This window comes from Brachycentrus maculatus, unplaced genomic scaffold (assembly GCF_059751285.1).
Source record: "Brachycentrus maculatus isolate JH-2025_06_01 unplaced genomic scaffold, ASM5975128v1 h1tg000135l, whole genome shotgun sequence".
In the NCBI taxonomy this organism is placed as follows: Eukaryota; Metazoa; Arthropoda; class Insecta; order Trichoptera; family Brachycentridae; genus Brachycentrus; species Brachycentrus maculatus.
Window position 1 is genome coordinate 407425 of NW_028280888.1, and position 21919 is coordinate 429343.

At 32.3% G+C, this 21919-nt stretch overlaps 2 protein-coding genes across 2 annotated transcripts in view; one reads left to right on the forward strand and one right to left on the reverse strand.

Moving 5' to 3' along the window:
* LOC148309258 (protein grainyhead-like) overlaps nucleotides 1-20551 on the reverse strand; it is a 117761-nt gene extending 97210 nt beyond the window's left edge. The window contains exons 1-2 of the mRNA XM_088260425.1: nucleotides 20412-20551; nucleotides 19831-20052 (exon numbers count right to left, since the gene is read on the reverse strand). Of these exons, the coding sequence (XP_088116551.1) occupies nucleotides 19831-20052; nucleotides 20412-20551 (362 nt within the window). The remainder of the gene's footprint in view (nucleotides 1-19830; nucleotides 20053-20411) is intronic.
* Nucleotides 20552-20573: 22 nt separating this feature from the next.
* On the forward strand, nucleotides 20574-21636 carry LOC148309259 (protein CFDP2-like; the record flags this gene model as incomplete). The annotated part of the gene is made up of 1 exon (XM_088260426.1): nucleotides 20574-21636. A coding segment is annotated over exon 1 (1063 nt), but the record flags the coding sequence as incomplete, so codon positions are not given.
* Nucleotides 21637-21919: the final 283 nt, after the last annotated feature.

Sequence of the window (21919 nt, forward strand, 5' to 3'; positions counted from 1 at the left end):
GGTATTTGAAAATGATGCGGAACGGTGTCGAAACACCTCACAATAGCGTTCGTATGTTTATATATTTATATATCTTTAGTTATATACATATATTAATTATTTACATATCTGTAATTTTTCTTAATTTAATTTTTGCTATGCTATTATTTATTTCAATCATTTATGTCGTGTTTTATAATAATTTTCTTCAATACACTTTAAATAATGCATATAAAATATAGTTTAAAAATATGACAAGACGAGTAAGACAAATAATTGAATTATGTGACAAATTTTGTTTGATCTTTGATTGTATTGTAATTTATTAATGAATTATAATCCATTGTGTTGTATTGTTTTTAGGGATTGCCTTTAACATTTATGATTAACTTTACACATTTTCTGTCATTTTCAAGTCATATAAACTAAATGTGCTATAAATCCTTGTACATAATGAGCAAGGCAACTAATTAATATTATTTTAATAAAAATGCATATATCAAACGAATCTTAAAGGGTTGAACTTAAAGGTTGAACTCGTGGTTTGGAATAAACATATGTTTATAAATAATTAGAATCTCGAGTATGAAAGACATATTCTTAGAGCATTGTTTTAGTTTATGTATTAATTTTAAATCAAACACAGATTTTTTGAGTCTACTAAGTTGTATTTTATTAACAAAAACACATAAAAAATATATTGTGACAATTGTTTCGCCTTGTTAGGGCATTATCAAACGAATGTGAAGATCAAATGGACTACGGTCCTTATGTAGCTATACAATTCTAAGTGACAGTTTTAACACGTGCAGCAATAATTTATGGGAGACAACAGCAGCTAATGGAGGATGTAGGTATGTACCCTTATATTTATTTTCTGGGAAAGGAAGAATTTATTGACATGGCCATATTTTAGAGAATTAATATTTTAAAGCTTAATACAATTGTTGGTAATATACCTACGGTTCTCTTAAGATGCCAAGATATTATCAATTATTATTAGCTTATAGTCTCATATTGGGTAGGGTTCTGAAACTCATCTGGCAACTTATAGGTTTAGTTCCAGCCACACTACAACACAACATTGATTTATTATTACTATTGAATTACTCTTATTACAATTACGCGAAGAGTAATCGCGAATTTTGTGTAGGCGTACCGTTGCATGTTCTTTTTTGTGTGCACATTAAAATTATCGCTGGAATAGGTGTGCATTTTTCACGTAGATTCATTGTTCTAAAGTCATGGTCACGTGTTTCAATATTTTTTGTCACTCGTTGAATGCCACGACTGTGTTCACACAATAACAATTATCTTCCGCACATTGTTAAACGCAATAAAAGCATCTCGCAATAAAGGTTAATTAATTTCTAAATTGCTATGTTTGATGTTTGTTTCAGCCATAAATCAAACCTACAGCCGTCTTTTTTATTGATTATTAGGAAATAAGTGAAGATAATTTAATTATTTATATTTTTCTGTTTACGATTATGGATTTAAATCATATAATAAAAAAAAATCTGTGCTTTTCGTCTTGTTAAAAATATATATTTAACTCCATCCTAATGTACATAATTTTTTGCATTATATGCAATTTCAGTATGTAAATATTTGGTATGGATAATTGATGAATTTTTAACTGAAAAATTAATTAATATCTATAAAATAAGTATTCTTCATACGCTTATCCGCACCTCAATTCTACATAGGGTACTGCATCATATAAACGCAGTGTTATATTGATCGTTAACATATGAAGGAAAGGTAATCAGCCCTCCACTTCAGGTATCAGTCCAGGGTGATATTGAATAAATATTAGAGTGAAAATTCACTTATTTTTATTTGACACCTCCCCTGAGAATCGAACCCGGGACCTCTATAACTATAATCGGAGATAATCCAGATTTTGTGAACAAGTATTTGGACACACTCAAAATGTTGTCTATGATATTCTTGTAAATATTTAGCATTTCATAATTTTCTTCATCTTCTTTGAGATGCCAATACAAATATCGTAATAAAAATAAAGTGGAGAAACCCAGATTTGTGAACAACGATTTGGACACACTAAAAATGTTGTATCGAAATATTCAATATTAATAAAGATCCTTTGATCTTGTGTGTGTCTGTTTGAAACGAATTGCAATGAGTAATAAGCACAATTAAACTGCTTTTACTTTAGAAATGCCATATAATTGGACATGAGACATATCGAAATCTGTTTCAAGATTATACTAAGAACTGCCAAATAATTATTCTCATGGTTGAACTACTTAGTACAAATTATATATTATGACAACTTCATAGCTAGTTATTATCACATTGTGCGGTAGGTACTTGTGCATTGGTACTTGTGAATGATATTTTGGTTGTCACAAAGCAGAAAGGAGGAATATTATTTTGTAAATAGTGGATAAAAAATACCTGTTTTTTTTAGTTATTTTCAACATTATATTTATGGGAATGCAGCCCCTAATGCTCTAGCCATTAGTGCTATACTTCTTAACCTCTTCTTAATTAATATAACTAACTATTCTTCGAGCATTTTCTTTACCATGAGAATACTTCAATATATAATTCCTATTATTTTTAATTTTGAGGGTAAACCACAATACAAGCAAAGGCAAAATAAAGGATCTTCAATATTTATTGTTCACGCTTTGGACCATCAACCCTTCGTTGTGGGTGAAGCGAGTATCATAGTCGTGCACTAGAAGGTTTTTATACTTAAAAAAATATACATATAGTGAAAATGATTGTCAATATGGTACAGATTAACATCATTTTGAGTGTGTTCAAATACTTGTTGGCAAATCTGAATGTTACACGTGTGAAAGTGATAAATAAATACCCAGACATCCATATTCTTCTTCATCAGTGTTGAGATGACAAAAAACAATATGGTACAGATTAGTATTTCATTTTTAAAATGATCTGATATTTTTGTCCTCGAGTGCACATCGCCACAGGTGGCCGAAGTGATTATCAGTTACCTACACACCACGTTACTCGAGCAAGACTAACCCCTCATTAAGTTTTTAACCTTTTTTGGTAAACGCTCACAACGCAACTCGCCGCCTGCGAAATTGGGCTACCGATATTTTGCATGTCGAAAATTACTCCGAACGCATTTTCACGCCATTACTGCGGTTATCTGGTGCAAGTATCTGAATGTACCTGCTACGCGTCTGCACTTAATCGAGATTCTCGATAGGGTCGAGTGACGAGTACTCCCAACATAAAACCATAACATAAAAAAAATTATTTATCATTTATTTATTTAAAAAAAAATATTACACACATACATAAATCATATATACATATAATATTCCCGATGAGTAATTTCTATTTCTCATTTTGGGACATGGGATTAAGGTTAACAAGACTGGAACACAAATAATAAAGTAACAAAAAATATTTCGTTTAAATAACCAAAACTAATACCAATATTATTATTATTTTGTTAATATTATTTTTTGACATCTCATCAAGGATGAAGAAGAATATGGAAGTCTGGGCATTCTGTAATTGGAGATAATCCAGATTTTGTGAACAAGTCACACACTCAAAATGTTCTAATACTGATACATGACAAAATATAAAAACAATAAACAGGTAAAATAAATAGGCCCAAGAAGCATATTTAAAAGAAATAAATGATAAAAACAAAAGGTAAGAAGCATATTTAAAATAAACAAATGAGAAAATATTAAAAAATAGAAAATATAACAAATGAGAAAATATAAAAAACATAAGGTAAAAACAAAACAAGAAAATATGACTAATCACTAATCACTAAATATATATCTTTCTATAAAGTACCTTTTCAGATCATTTATTTTGGATCCCCGAATGGGTTTTATTTTATATATGTCAGGCAGCTGGTTGATTTTGGTATTGGCAATATAATTTAAGGACCTTACTCCAAATTTAGTAGTGTTTATCGGCTCCACTTGTATTTTGTTATGTCCTCGTGTATTTTGATTATGCTCTCTAATATCTTTTATGAAACGTCTGAGACATTTCTATCTATCATTAGGATCCTAACTATAAGTTAAAGTTTTTAAACTAATATTATACAAAGTAAACGCTGAATGATAATGAGAGTGTTATATTACCATACCACAAAGTTAAAAATGATTTTAATTTACGAAATAGAATCCTAATTGTCCATCAAACCTTATCCTTTAGTTTTTCCCTCTACTTCCTTTCCTAAACCACCTTTTTCCTTTGCCATCCTTGTTATCATCAATTTCTTTTTTTTTTTAAATGTTCATGTACTATCTAACCTCTGATTGCAAACTGCTATTTATGGTATCAAACGTTTTCACCAATATCGCTAGTCTGTTTTTGGTTGGTTCGAAGATATTGCTTTTAGCAATTAGACTGCCAATGTAATTTATTTTCTGTACATGATGATTTAATTAATAAATAAATACCAAAGGATCTACTACGAACACTGGTTGATAGACGTCTCACACTAAGATCGGCAACAGCAACATCTACGGGTAAAGTGATCTTACCAGCTCACAAAATTTGGCTGGCGTGCCTTTGCTATTGCGGGGCCGATGACATGGAATACTCCTGTTGAGAGTGAGGTGAACTTTACAAATATATAAAAACGCATTTGTTTTACTAAATCAATTCCATAACTGACCCTTTTCCCAATTTAATTACAGTGAAGCGCTTTTGAGGTAGTATTTAACATAACTGAGTAAAAATCATTATTGTTTTTTCACTTTATTTGATTCTTTATTATAAATTTGCTCATTCGTTATATTAAAAAAAAAACTAAAAGCTCAATATAAATAAAAAAAACTAAAAGCTCAATATAAATTAAAAAAAACTAAAAGCTCAATATAAATAAAAAAAAAAACTAAAAGCTCAATATAAATAAAAAAACTAAAAGCTCAATATAAATAAAAAAAACTAAAAGCTCAATATAAATAAAAAAAAATAAAATGATAAGAATAATCCAATGTAGGTACAATAATCAAAATCGCATTTAAATATTTTTCCAATTGAAATACAATAATGTATTAATCCGTTATTTACAAATACGCAGATAAAAGTTTTTTTTTCTTAATAGGTATAATTGGACTACATTCTTTAAAGCCTCCTGTAGCGAAATGGTCTACTTTTGCGGTACTCAAATTGTATCAACAAAGTACCGGATGTAACAAAATGATAGGTAGTACTAATTATTATATATTATAACACTTGTGAAATAATAGGTTGGTTAATGTGTAGACACACATACACACACAAACACACACACACAAATGTATTTTTATATATAAAAAATAAATATATATATATATATATATATATATATATATATATATATATATATATATATATATACATAGATAAATACACCTATATAATTCTCCTTCTTCTAACTCTTATCCATACCTAATGGTGCATAGGGCACTGTATCATACGACGCAATGTTAACGTGATCGTTAATATTTTACATGAAGACAAAGTGATCTGTGTTGTGCTTCAGGTACAATTCCAATGTGTTTAATGAATAGTAAAGTGAAAAATCACATTATTTTGATTCCCCTGGGAATTGAACTAGGGGCTCCAGCACGTTAGCCAAACTCTATAATCATAACACCATAGAGGCGGACATTTATATGTATATATATATTGTATCTTTGAGTACGCATGAGAAAATTAAGAGCAGTGAGTTTTTCAGTTAATATCGTAAAGATTGGAAAAATTTAATACATTTTTAATTTAACTTTGTGAATGCTACTATTTCATTCAATCTATTCTGACATGTATTTTGATGCATTCCGCATTACTTTCAAACACCGTATTTCAAACACATACGGTGTTTGAAAATGACGAGGAACGCATCCAAACACATGTCACGATGGATTTAAGAAAAAAAGTGATATTTACCAAGTAAAACTTTGATTAAAAATTGATAGATTTTACCGCGAAGTGACTACCGAATCAATTAATGAAAAAAATTAACGTAATTTATGTTACACCCATTTTTAACCAAAGTTGACGAAATAAACACAAGTATTATCACCATTGTACCTCGCCACCGCGTATAACATTTGATTATATTAATCTATATTAATTATAGTTAATATAAAAATTATACATTCCGATTTATCAACTGTAAAAAAAACATGGCAATGTGACAGATGAAATATATGTAAAAAGCCATATGTGTACCTACATTCTCCATTTAATAAATATCTATCCATTTATATAATATATGCATAAGTGATTTTATATCAAAGGATTGCTTAATTAGTATAGAAAAAAGATTGACTAATTTTATCACACGAACTTTTTTTTATCATATACATAACACTGGTATTTATTTCTTTGCGATTAATAAGATAAAGTGTTTGTTATATAATTAAATATTTCTCGAAATAAAATATGGCTTCCCTTATGACTATTTGAAACTTGTTTAAGTATTTAAAGTTCAATTTCGTACTCGAAATTTATTTTAAGTTATAAAAATATAAAAATAACATTTGATTACAACACATATTAGATAGAGATCAGGGTAAGATAGAATAATGGAAAGTATGTATAGCGGTGTATATTGGAATATTAATTTTAAAGTACCTTGTGTGTTTGATTTTTAAAAATCTTTAATTTCCTAAAGTAATTCACAAATTTCTTCGAAATTTTGACAAAACGTTGCATTTGAATACCCTCGTGTCTTCATTTACATAAATAAATCATGAATCAGAGGACAGGTTAAAAATGTGTTAAAAAAATTAAAAATTGTAAAAAATTAAAAATTGTTCATGGCGGATAGCACGTTTCTGACAAGCGCTGTCAATAAGAAGAGTTTTCTAAATGTTTTACGATTGCCTTGTTGCTTTATATGTATTTTTATTATTTTTATTATTCTTCACAAGAATCCAGAAATTTTAACAAACATATGATGGATAAAAAATTATTTATACATATTTTAGATTTATCTTAATAAAGTAGGACTTACAATTATACTATATTAACAGGTATTTCCTCAAAGTGTTTTACACGAATCTTGTCAATGTTTTTAATTAAGAAAAAATCATACATTGTAATTGTTACCGTTATTAATCTTAATTGAAATTCTTATCGAAAATTTTCATGCATTAGCGGGTTGAATGTATCGATCCAAATGAAGCTGCTAAGAAAAATGTCGCAATTATTTGAATAAATTGGTTAGGTTTTTTTCCAATACTTAATTGAAATTTCCCACCGCAAAATTGACACGTATGAGGCAGGAGAAAGCGGAATACGTAAAATGATATACGTCCGAACATGCATATATTGATTATATTTTACATAACGAAATTAATTAATTTGGAGATTGTTATTTCGCATACTAGAATATTAAATATCATATAAAGATTATAAAACAGTCGTATAATAGGAACCTCTTTGTGAAACATCTTATTATTCTTCTGATGGTCCCGTTTAACGCTGAAGGGTGCTGCCGCTCTAAACAGGGAATTAGTGCTATAGGGTAATTTTAAATAACCTAACGTCTAAGTGACAACTGATATATAGGTACGGCTAATGAAACACAGCTAATCATGTTCCTGCTAAGACTCCAACATTATACCAAGTTTTATATCATATTTCTACTTGTGAGAGAGTTTACTCTTTATGTTAAAAATTAATTTCATTTCATGCAATTCTTAGTAAAAATTTCAGGTAAAAGCACTCGGTATCTCATTGAAGGCGGGAGTTTATACAATGCATTGCTTCAAGTTATAAATAAAGTTACTTAAATGCATGATTTTATTCCTATGATTTATTCCTTAGTGAGTTTATATATATAGGATATCAGTGTATGCTATATATATATATATATATATATATATATATATATATATATATATATATATATATATATATATATATATATATATATATATATATATATATATATATATATATATATATATATATATATATATATATATATATATATATATATATATATATATATATATATATATATATACATATATGAAGTATATAATATAATATGATTAAACGAAATGGTCTGTTTAGTCCTCACTGAAATTAGAAGGTAGAATATTAATATTCAGTACTGCAGTAATTAGTATATTAATGCCTCAGGACAACACCATTAATCATTATTTTTAATATAAATGTTCTTAAAACACCCAGGTCACGCCCTTAATAGCAATTAAATGAATAATTCATTGAACATTTTAATTAATTCGTAATTAAAAATTAGGTGCTGTGGTGTCCATTTATAAGAGCAAGTACCTACGCACTGACAGCCTATGGTAACATTATCAAGCGTACGGAGAAAAAAATAGGCAATTGAAATATTTACGTAGGTAACCATATATTATCCAAGAACATACTCGTATGTACAAAAAATTAAGGCTCAGGTTTCGTTATGATAAATCTTTTGCGGTCAACGCACAATCGTTCGCAATACTTGTAATTAGGACATTGGTTTTTGTTTCAAATCGATAAAAAAATAAAGTACGTACGAACATAATGACAGGGTAAATAATTATATTATTTATTTCAAGGTGCCTACATACGCGTATGTAATGTAACGGAGCATACACACATATTAGAGCTTTTTATCTTAGCAACCGGTGTTTTGCCACTGAAAACAGAAGTTTAAAAAAATTCAGATAGCTTATACTAATGGAACATCACGTGTTTTTATATTGATTTTTCATTTTTAGTTAGTGTGGAAAGTATTTTAGTTCGTTTGAACATGTATTTATTTAACGTGTGTGTCGTTATGCGTTATCATTATTTAAGTATTTTATTTTTAATTTATTGGTACGATTCAATGGTTTTATATGTCCTCCAGATAATCAATGTTATATGAAATATTAAATTAAATTAACTTATGTACAATGACTGACACATGTTTTTACAAAATAACTGTCAACTAATTTTGTATCTTTTCCATATATGTTTAGCAGTAATTTTCTTTAAGTAATAATCGTTCACCTTTAAGTATTTCATTTACAGCATTAAAGGCATCTATCCAAGAAAATAGAGAAATACTCGTAAAAGCGATTTTTCACTAAAATATTTATTTAATATTACCCTGGACCAGTCCAGGGTATCTGAAGCTAAAGGATGATGACCTTCTCGTAATGTATTTAACGATCAAGATTAGTCCTTATAAACTTTGAAGTGCCCTATGTGCGGATAAGGGTTGGAGAAAGACCGAAGAATTTAGAGTATAGGAGTGTATACCTAGTTTTATATCATCACTCTCCAGGATAACTGTCGTAACTGACTTCTGTTATCTCTGTATTTAATAGTTAAACTGGAATCTAGTATATAAACATTTTTCGTATGCGCTTTCTAAAATACTTGCAAAATTAATAATTTATTATAGATATGTATTTTGTATCGACGAATAAAGAAAAAATGAATCATTAAAAAAGTACACCACTTTCAAACGCAAAGCCAGTGGTAATAACTTCAAACACATGAAAGCTCTATTGGAAAATTTCTGTAACTGCAGATACGACAGTTCATATGAAGAACGACGTTGTACCCTATACATTACTTGATGCAAAATACGGAAATCTCGTGTACTAGCGAAAGATGCAGCATGCATGGAATAAGTGATAATGCTAAAAAGTCTTTAAAATTTTCTATCCCTAAGAATGAATATTTCAGTGTCGAAATGCGATACTCGGGTAATCCGACAGTTTGAATTATTTTCAGCGAAAAGGTACGGAAGCTGTCGCGAATCAATCAAATCTCATGCATACGAAATGAACAAAATCGAATTAACAATTATAATGTTACATATATTTCCAACCCAATGTTTACTTAGCACCCTTACGCATGATAAATTATTCACAAAAATCTCCTCCCTGGCAAAGGGTGCTGTTACAAATTGCTTTATAAATTCTCCAGATTATGCGCGGGGAAATTGGATTTTATGCTAATGCACAGTAAAGACTATATTTGTTGCCGTGTTTTGTGATACAGGTATGCAGAATGCTGCGAGCTTTATCGCGAAGCAGATCTTGGGTGATGACGGCATATTGATATCATGTTTCACGGAGATTTTCAATAGAGATAAGGTGTGATCTTCCCTTTATTCGTTGAAGAGTTCATGCCGCTGTTATGATGGGGGAACGGATACAAGAACATGCAAGGGACCGCGGGAACCTGATAGAAATCTTAGACTCATCTCAGTGTAATAATAATTGTGACTTAATAGTTAAACGTCTCATTTTCAAAATATTTTATTGCGTTTAATAAAGACAGCCAGCAACACAATAAATATTTGAGTTCGTATTGTTTTCAGTGCTGAAAGTGAAAAATTTATACAGGTGTGTAGGAATAAAAAAAAAATAAAGTCGTGTAGGATACAATGGTAAATTAAATGGTCCAAAATAGAGATGTAACTATTGAGTACTTCGGTTACCCGATTGGGATGGTATTTGTAACGTTTTCACGGTTAGTATTACTTTCTTGCTTCAATTTTTGATAGTTTAAATATAAAAATATAACACTTATGAAAGACCACTTTTTAGTATAAAAATATAAACACGACTACTTTCAAGAACTAAAGATGTTCTCACCAACAGGTGAAACTACAAACAGTTTGTATTTTTAATATATTATTAGATTAAAACCAATATTTTTAGCTTTTCCATTTTTTTTATTTGACCAGCGACCGGGTTTCGTCGTTACCGACATCACCAGTCTGATGATGTCGGTAACGACGAAACCCGGTCGCTGGTCAAATAAAAAAAGTGGAAAAGCTAAAAATATGGGTTTAATCTAATAATATATTAAGAATGCAATTCCATCACGAAGTGTCAGTGGATAATATAAATCTATTAAAAAGTTTGTATTTTCACATGGTAATGAAAACATCGTAGTTCTCGTAACTGGTCGTGTTTACATTAATAAACTCAAAGAAGTGTTTATTTGTAAGTGTTTCTTTTTATATTTGAATCTTCATGTTATTCCACAAGCCAAATCGATGAATAATACGTAGGCATCTACATTTTGCACGTGCTGTTATTATAATTATGTTTTTGCATTTGTATTATTTGTTCAATATTTACAAATAACTGGTCACCTCAATTCCGAATTAAGACATAAAATATATGTGTAAAATACAGTTAATTTTAAAACATGGATATTGTATACTGATATTTCTTAGTAGAAATTCATTTAATTATAAATTGAAACACAGGCATTTTTGTTTTAAACGATTATATATTTGACCATTGATCAGGTATCATAGTTACCAATAGAGTACATTTTAAAAATGTGAGACTGGCCAGTATTTTCGAATCGCCTTAATTTCATATATTATTTAAATGAAAACGATTTCTAATGTTGATAATTATAAAAGTTCTCTAGGAACCAGAAGCACTTTTGTTCGTGGTCTATATTTGGTGCATGTTTTTTAACCTAAGGCGTCTCAACCATTTTTTTTCTTTTATTACCTGATAAGTTGATAGTAAGTAGTTATTGTTTTAAAACCGGTTTTACTAACCGTTTCCATACATCGAAAAAATAAAGAGTTAAACTACCATCACGTTTACCGATAATATTCCGTATAAATTAAGTGTTGAACAAATGGATTAAGAACATATATTTTTGTTTCATTTTCATGCTGTAAACGCGGTTGTTTAATCGCATTTTCAATAGCGCTTTTGTGTCTCAACTCATATATCAGAATGAGCGTTTAAAAACATCAGAAACATAATAGTCGATGTTGTTTTTAAGATGACATTATAATAAAACTCATCTCATCTAACAGTTTTTGTTGTAAGATCAGTGTAGGCAGACTTGCTCAATTGTAGCTTTGGTAAGACGGCTACTTGTTATTAGTTACACGAAATGAGACACATTAATCCAGCAGCGGGTCTCTCGCCAAATGGTACAAACCTATAAGCCACTCATGAAGAGGCTCCGAGATGTTGAACATCCTTTTTGAAGACAGATGAAAAATTATACGTAATTTCTTGTCTCGCTTTTGTGCGTTTTTTCTGCAAGTTTCCCGCCATTGTTGCACGCCTCGTGGTTTTTGGTTGTCTCTCACATGTCGGGTAAACGGAAAACCGGTTTGCCGCAAAGTCGTTACAATTCCTTGACACAAGGAGAGCCTTGCTCTGTTCTAGGAGGGATTTTTTGCCAGTGCCATTAACCTTACTATTTATAATATTTCCTAATGTAAAAAAAGGTCGCGCTTCGAGTGCTGTGTGACATTTCTGCATCGGCACACCAAATTGAGCATTCATTTCAGATAATCAAATTCGTAATGTATTGCGGTTTCGATCGGATGTTCTTTGGATCGTTTTCAATAGTGTTGCAAGAATTATTACAGACTTTATGGTCATCGTGAAAAAATGAGAATTTATTACGTCGCCTTAAATTATTGTGGTTCGCGAATATAATATGTAATAAGCGCAGATTGAATACTTCATGCCATCTTTCAAAACAAATTGAAAATTGCATAACGTCACCTACGCGTATCTATTCCTCTGTCTCATTATAAATGAAATTGAATCTGAAAACCATTCGATATAAAAAAAAAAAACAATTTATTCCACTAGCACCTCTATGAAATCATAATTGCAAAATCAATTCATTATGTCTCTCTTCTCATACATAATGTAAGATAACAATCCGTTTCCATTTTCTGTCGGACGTGATTTGAAATAATTTGTAGATATGACGAACTGAAGAGATATTTTTATTCAATAAAAAACTCGAAGAACGTGGAATCAATTAAATTAATGGTCGACGATTCGAAATTCCGTTCGCCGCTAAACTGAAACCCTTAAAAATAAATCGTTACATAAATATAAGGAGTGCAATACACTAGGTAGGTACTTGAACAACCATTAAGGAGGTAGTAAATTGTTTTATAAAATTCCTGTAAACACTCTGTAGAAGATGGCGTGGTTTTATGCCACTATCGCATTTAAGTTTTGTACTTTCATTTTTGGGTGGAACTGCATTTCATATAGTAAAAGAACAACCATTTACATTTTTGCATTTTAGTTTTATTTGACCAGTAACAGGGTTTCAAAATAGAAAAACTATACGCCAGAAAAATGGTTGTTTAATTATATATTCCACTTTCGTTGAATTCCGTATTAAATTATTATTCTAAGTTAAATGTTTATAAATAACATCGACTTGAATAGCATGTATTTAGATAAATTATGAACACACGTGTCTTTTTTTAATTCAACATGGATAAGTTTCTATTTATGTTGGAGACTGGTTTCTTTACGACAAGTAGATGTGTACAGGTATTTTGATAAATACGGACAGTTAAAACAAGTAGAATCTGTGATGTGATATTTTAATAATTAAAAATAATTAAGAGTGAGTGTAAAATTTTGGTTAATTCACCATGAGTGAAACCTAAACGAGCGAGTCTAAATACTTGTAAGGTTTAATACTCAGATATGTAGGTAAAAAGATATGCGGTAGGTACTTTACCAGATTTAAACACAATGTGTTTTCTGGGCTGAAAAGATAATGCCTCAAGTATGTAGTGTAAATGACTATTATTTTACTTCTTTTTTGTGAGAATACAAGCAAACGTTAATTTTCTTTTCCATTTCATTAGTGATCTATAGACAGTTTCGAATTGCTAATGTTTATTAAAATAAAAGTTGAAAATCAAAGTTAATGTTATTTATGCTAAATAGTAAAAAATACCTTCCTGATGGAATGGATGCTTAGATAAGATTTATCCAATTAAATGAAATTAGGTTAAATTAGGGAAGAATGTAGGTAAACAACATGTGAGTGTTTTTACCTGTAAAGATGTGTTTTATCGTGACATCAAAAAGAATCATTAAATTTATTATGATAATAGAGTAGTATACTAAGATCTTCTTCTCCTTCTTCTATGGTACATAGGGAGCTGCGTTGCATCGACGCAGTGTTACCTTGATCGTTAATTAAGCAAAAAAGGTGATCAGTCTTGCGCTTCACATCCAAGATGATATTAAATAAATATAAGATCAAAATAATTTTTTATTTTGATCTTCATAGGAATGGAACTCGGGACCTCCAGTACGGAAAATAAATGAATTAGACTAGTAGGTATAGCATATTTCAATGTCATAAACTGAAACGAAGTAATTTGGTCCTAGCATGTAGGTATGAAGCGACTAACAGCGGAGCGCAAGGAGCTTTATAGCCCGCGTTTCATATTATCTCGGTAGATACAAGACACCTATAAAATCCTACCATATTTGGGGTCTCTCGTAACAGACGACCTACAATGGTGTTTTTACTTCGGGCACTATTATTACTACGAGAGATATATCAGAGGTACATAATACAATAATAACAGCGGACAGAGAAGATCAAGGGGAGCATTCATAGTTTTATACGACGGCATGTGTATAAATAAATTTATTGCTCGCCTCCCCGGTACGGCGATTGTTAATAACAACTCGCTTTCATTGTGGTCTAGGAACTCGGATCCTTGGTAGATCGCGTGAGAGGATACAAGATAAACTATTTTTAATGCATAATTACGATTATCTCAATCAATACGCTTACAATAGGATATTAAAAGGATTGATAACCTCTTGATTACATCTGAAACTAAGGGTATTTTCAAAACTCCTTTGAAATATTAATAAAAGTTCGTTTATCTAACATTCAGGTCTACACTATAAAATCAGCATTTAAATAAAACAAAAAAACAAGATAGAATATCGAAAAAATCTTGCGTACATTTTGTCTTAGTAGAATTTCGTGATTAACAACTAGATGAACGATGAACAAAATTAGGACGTCGAAAATGTACGGAAAATAATTTACATTTAAATGCTCTATGTTTTTTGCCAAGTCGCTTGCAAAGTTTGCTTGCAATTTATTATATCATATGTTTTTTCTTCAATATCTTATCTGTATTTATTACATTAATGCCATATTATATAGATTCTTATAAAAGATGAAGGAAAGTTGATAAATCTTCATCTTTAGTTCCTTATTAATACTAATGTATAAAAATATAGGTATTTTTGCTAACCAAGAAACATATTTTGTATTGATTCGGCATTAACTTTGTGGAATGACATGTTGACTTTTTTAAAATTAAACACTTGAATATACCACTCTAACGAGTTTTATTTATATATACGATAGTTTCTTATTTAAGTTAATTAAGTTTAGTTTTAATTTGTACCAGAAGATGAAAACATCTGTAAGTTTTCGAAACTAGTCGTATATATAAATAAAACTCTTAAAAGGGGTATATTCAAGTGTTTAATTAAAAAAAATTGCCAAGAAACATGTGTATGATTTCCAAACGTACTAACATTTTTACTATGGAGGCAGATAAGAATTTGTGTACAAATACGGATTTTACGAAATATAATATGAATTTTAAATGTTGATATTCATTATATAACCGGTGCGCGGTGAGGTGTCTCAAGTCGTGTGTGGTGTTGATAAATGAGCTTTTTTATGTTCAAATCGCATGTGCTCTCCTTCTGATATGTTTCGTTTAGGCATGTCGGTACTTTATATGGCAGTAAAAAATGGACACCCGCTATCATCTTATCAAAAGTATCAAACTTACGAAACCCTAAAACCTCTTTGACCAAAATCTCCTTTCACGGAATCCTTACTTAACATGGCATGCATAATCACACCAGTCTTCAGCGTGATCTATATCCCATACAAAGCAAATGTGAATTTTGATATGGCACTTGAACAAAAAGGTTAAAATTAATTTAAAGGTGTATTTTTTTATGAGATTACAAATAATATTGAAAAAGACTCACAGCAACACCAAACCGATTTTTAACAAAAAAAATCATCATTATAATACACTAGGATATAATCAAATAGACGTGGAGCCGATAAACACACCTAAGTTTGGAGTAAGGTCCTTACAATACATTGCCTATACCCAAATTAACCAGCTACCTGACAAACATATATAAAATACAACCCATTCAAGGATCCATAATAATAATAAAAAAACTGAAAAAATACTTTATGGAAAAATATGTATTTGAGTCGGTTCTTAGTTATGTTTTCTCATTTGTTTCTTTTAAACATGCTCTAACCTTATTTTTGATATGCCTATTTACTATACACATTATTGTTTTATATTTTATAATTTGCCCTGTGTTAGTTTTTTTTTTTAATTTTTCATATTTTTTGAACTTTCTTATTTGTATTATCCTTAACCTTAATCGCATGTCCCAATTACTTTTCGGGAATATTATATAACTCAAGTATGTAATTAGTTTAGAAATAAAAAAAATATTCGCGTAGATTTGAGTGCTGTAAGGTAATAACAACATTTTTAATGTGTCCAAATACTCGTTTACAAATCTGGTTAATTAGGAGTTATTTTTCATATTATTTTTTTGACATCTCAACATCGATGAAGAAGAATACGGAAGTCTGGGCATTTACTTGGCTTACGACAGTTTGGTTTTTTGGTGATGAGCCTTTCGCTGGTTTGGAGGTTTTACGAGTCCACGCATCTCTGGCAGCACTCTACAGTTCCATCAGTCTGTCTCCTGTCATTCTTACGTCGGAGAGTCGAGAAACTTCTTCGGGCGCATGCGAGGCCCCGCTGCTATTAGCATACAAAGGTCCGATGTTTGGTACAGTCGGCCAGCCAGGGTATAACTTGGAGGCTGTCAGCCGATCCGTAAGGAATTAGTTGTGGTCTTATTTACTAGTACAATCCAGACAAGTGGACACGTACATTATATATTTATATACGAAGTGAGTGACAAACACACTTTGAAGAGAAAATAATACAGTTCGTTGGAAAAAAAAAAATTTTCAGTACCTTGTCCTTGACTTCTATATTGTATATATGTATGATGTATTGTATATTTTTTTTATTTGAACTTCTTGTATATTTTTTCCGTATAAATTTTTAATATTATAGTATTCAAATGTATTTAGGTATACGTGCTTTGTAATATAATATTGTAAGTTTATATATACCCTTATTTTTGGCATCTCAACAATTTAAAAAAAAAATACTTAGTGGAGAAACCCAGATTTGGAAACATTATTTTTATGGTGACATTAAAGTAAGTAATAAAAATATTTTATTTTTGTACAAATGTCAGACCGTGATAATTTTATTTCAATGACGTGATGATGGAATGATTATTCCGAAACCGGTTGTCATGAATAAGGGTTTATTAAACTGATATTACACAAAATTGACGATAAATGATAAGGAGAGTGTTACTTGTGAAATACTCCAAGAATGTTGACAAATTTAAAAAGTAAATATATGAAAAGAAATAATATATTATTTTATAAAATCTTGATAAAATATTTTTTCATTAATTAATTCGGTAGTCACTTTGTGATGTTCAAACACCGTATACGGTGTTTGAAAATGATGCAGAATGCATCGAAACACGTGTCACAGTAGATTTGAAGAAATAGTGGTATTTACCAAGAAAAACATTAATTAAAAAATAATTTATTAATTATAAAAGTCGTCAGCCCTGTAAATGTACACACTTGTTCTTCTTCATCTTTGATGAGATATCAAAAGAAATTAAAAAGAGTTTTTGTTAAATTAAAAATAGTATTACTTTCAATTCTTCAATATGTTTGTGGACTGAAAACACAAACGGAGTTATCCGTGGACTACTATACGTATCTAGGTGATATTAAAATAATCTTTCTGCTTGATTTGGTTAAGAAAGAACATCGAGAGGGATGATTGAGAGCCCTGGGGGAAGGTGGTTTTGAGTCAGGGGATGCGGGGAGTGGGGATCTGCTTAGCAACCCCCCCTTGATTATTTATGTAAGATGTTATTGAGACTTTTTATGCCCCATTTGCTCATTTCTATTAAAGTTGGGTTGTTAACAATCTCCACATTTATTGTGAGCTCTTTTTTGGGGTAATATATGCAGAAAAGTGATAAAGATAGAGAGACGAATTGGGAACTTTTTGTCAATAAGGTATCATTTTAATATTCTACAATAAAAATTGTTATTAGTTTGAACAACAAGGACTTGGATACAATACCAAAAGTTTTGTTTTTATCAAAAAATTTAAGAATTCCTTTACATATAAAAATCTTTTCATCCGCCTCCGTAGTGTAATGGTCAGCACGCTCGGCTACCGTTCTGGAGGTCCCGGGTTCGATTCCCAAGGGGGGTAAAATAAATATTAGTGATTTTTTCACTGTCATATTTATTCAATATTACCCTGGACTGGTACCTGAAGCGGAGGGCTGATCACCTTTCCTTCATGTGTAAACGATCAAGATAACACTGCGTTTATATGACGCAGTGCTCTATGCACCATTGGGGTGCGGATAAGGGTTTTATTATAAATTATGTAAAAATCTAAAAACGAATTCGTTTGAAATGTAAACTGCCATTAATTTTATGTAAAATTACGAAACGGTTATTTTATTTCCAAAATATTTTATTTCCTCTCTAACTCTTTTTCACACCCTATGGTGCATAGAAAACTGTATTGTTTATTAACAGTGTTATCTTGAACGTTGAATACATGAAGAAACAGTGATCGCTTCTGGTGCCATTAGTCCAGGATAAAATCAAATAAAATCAGAGTGAAAAATAAAACGTGTTAAAAACTACGCATCTAATATGTATTTTTAAAATATCAACAATTCTCCTATTCATAAAAAAAAAATTGAGGTATGTTTTTATTTTAAAATGTAAAATTTAGCGTTCTGATTGATTATACTCGTATGCATACTATATTAAAAAATAAATTAATACTTTTAATTATTCATTTATCCGCTCTTTACGCTTAAAATACTTTTTAATTAAAAGGTTCATACTACTATTGTTCGTAAAATGATGCATTATATTGTATTGTATAAATAAATGAATAGTTTCAAATATATATTAAAACTCGTATATCAAATTATATACCTATGATATTCCGGCTCTGTGTGTGCGAAAAAAATTAGAATACGAGAGCGCGTTCTGAATTCGCTACCGGGATTCCGAATTAGAATAAATGTAAATTCGGGCGCGTGATTTATTGAGTATTTAATTTAAATTTTTATTATTTGTTATTCTTAACGCGCCCTTTGTGCCGCTAAGGGTTGAAGACATCGCGATGCGTGATCATGGCCCGGGGCTAACGACGCGTGAGAGAAACTTCCCAACTTTACACGTATTCCTAGTCACAACGAATCGATTGTTCATTTCGTTTTTCTAAAGAATCAAATCGAATAAACGGTTTGAATTTCGAATAAACTTTCGTAAGTATCACTTACGAGAATGTGTCTTTACTTTGGGCAGTCCGAAATATCTCTTCGACGTTCTGTACTCCTGTCCACTCGTGTATTTTATAGAGCCAGGGATGATATATTTAAATTTTATACTGCCATTTCTTGGTGCCATTGAATTTTATATAATAAAATAACCATTTAGTTGTTTTCACGTTTATTTTATTTGACCAGTTACGACGAATCCCGGTCACTAGTCAAGTTAAACTAATAGACTAAGTAGGAAAAAATAAATATGTAGTTGTTAATTTATTTTACACACACACACACATTTAAATAACAGTCAAATTGCCTTCATGAAAGTGACGATCAAAATAACACTGCGTCAATACGATGCAGAGCCCTATGCACCATTGGGTGCGGTTAAGGGATAGAATAATATAATATATACAGTTTTTTTCTCAATTTAGAAGTTTACAAGGATAACTAGCAAGTTGTGAATAAGATTATCATGGATGGTAATCGGTTCGATGGATGGTTTACTTTACATTTTCTATTTTGTTTTAAACCATAGTTTGTTACCACTATTGTACTTTACAGGATAATCCAAAGCCAGTGCCATAGAGATGTTGAATGTTATACTCACGACCAGACGTCGGCAAACTTCCCGTCCTTGGTGGTGATGATCTGCTGCGCGGGCGAGGATATCGGCGGCAGCTTGTAGTAGTCGTACATCATGGGGGACTCCGACACGGGCTGGCCGCCCACCATGAGCGTGGGGGTCACCACCTCGTCCATGAGGGACTCCCGCCATTCGCGCTCCTCGAGGGAGCCGCCCCCGCCGCGCTCCGGCGGCTCGCGACGTCGTCTGAGGACAAAAACAATGAATTATTAGAGAATCCAAGATGTGAGTACACCAAGATTTATTTAGTAATTGGAAATCAACAGCCATTAAGAAAAATAATATACATATACAATATAAGGAGCCGATAATGAGAATATATATATATATATATATATTTCCCCCTCTTGATCCCCACCTTGTCGCGGTGAGGGGGCTTGCGTGCCTCAGTGATTCACCAGGCTATGGCGGTAGTCTAACTACCAGAAGGGTCTCCCATGCCAAGCAGGTTGGTGAAGAGAGGCCAGACAAAGTGGGAAACAAGGTTGAGCCGACCTGTTGAGGGGTCCTCGGACCTCAGGCCTCGGGAGCGCTGGGCCAATCACTCTGCCTCCCTAAACCCTTTGATTACGATAAGTCCACGAAATGCCTCGGACACCGGCTTCTCTGGCACCCCCCGACCCGGCTGTGGTATTAGGACTGCGCTCACTAAACGGCTCCTATCCAACAATTCATCTTTCCGCATTGGAACGTACAATGTGCGGACAATGCAGGTCCACGGAAAAGATATTCACGCGACTCGTATCATGGATGACTACAAGTTAGATATCCTAGGACTGAGCGAGTCGCGATGGAAAGGATCTGGAAAGAGGTTGTTGGATAGTCACATGTGTCTGCACTCCGGCCAAGTACGATATCACCGTCAAGGGGTGGCAATTCTCCTTTCAGAAAGAGCAGCAAAGTGCTTGCTTAGTTGGGAACCAATTTCTGAAAGGCTTATACGCATCACCCTCCAAACGGCCGATAGTTCTGTCACTGTCCTACAGTGCTACGCGCCTACCGAAATTGCAGATGCCCAAACAAAAGATGCCTTCTACGACTCTCTCCATGCGGTCATCGCCTCTCTCCCAAGAAGAACCCGCGTGGTAGTATTGGGAGATTTTAACGCGAGAGTCGGAACAGACCCATCACTTGCCCCAACGGTGATGGGAAGGCACGGCTATGGGCAAGCCAATGGCAATGGAGAAAGACTGGTCGAGTTCGCTAGTATTAACGACCTTGTCATTGGTGGTACGCTATTTCCCCATAGGTCCATCCATAAGTACACCTGGACCTCCCCTGACGGACGAACAAGAGCGCAGATAGATCACATCCTCTATGGACGTGCTAACCGGCGAGAGCTCCTCGATGTCAGGTCCTACAGAGGGGCCGACATTCATAGTGATCACGAGTTACTCGTCGGAAGAATCTGTCTGCAGCTCAAACGTCTGCCGAGATGTCCTCGGCGGAAGAGAATCAACTTAGACAAGTTGAAGAGTGCCGAAATAAGATTGAGATTCGAGGAAACGGTCGGACAACGTGTCCAGCAAGACACCGATCCTCAGCCCATTAATGTTGACTCGATTGAGGCACAGTGGGCCAGTCTCAAATCGGCTCTCAACTCTTCCGCCAATGAGGTTCTTGGCCCCAGGATAGGAGAAAGACCCCATTGGATGTCAGATGAGACCTGGGGAAAGATGGCTGAGCGCGCTCACTTAAAAGCACTGAGGGACAGTGAAAGTGACCCCTACCAACTGGACACCCTCAGAGATGACTACAGGCGCCAAGATCGTATAGTCAAACGATCATGCAGACTCGATAAGCGCCGTCATCTCGATTCTCTTATTGTAACGGCGGAACATGCTGCCCAAGGAAATGACACGCGGAAATTATTCCAAATAACAAGGAAGATCTGCGGAAAGAATTCGGTAACCCCTGGAGCTGTGAAAAACACAAATGGAGTTACCGAATCTGACGCGGATCGTATAAAGGAAATATGGCGTGATCATTTCCACAGGGTCTTGAATCGCCCTCCTCCTCCAATCATCCTCGATATTCCCACGGAGGCTGCGTC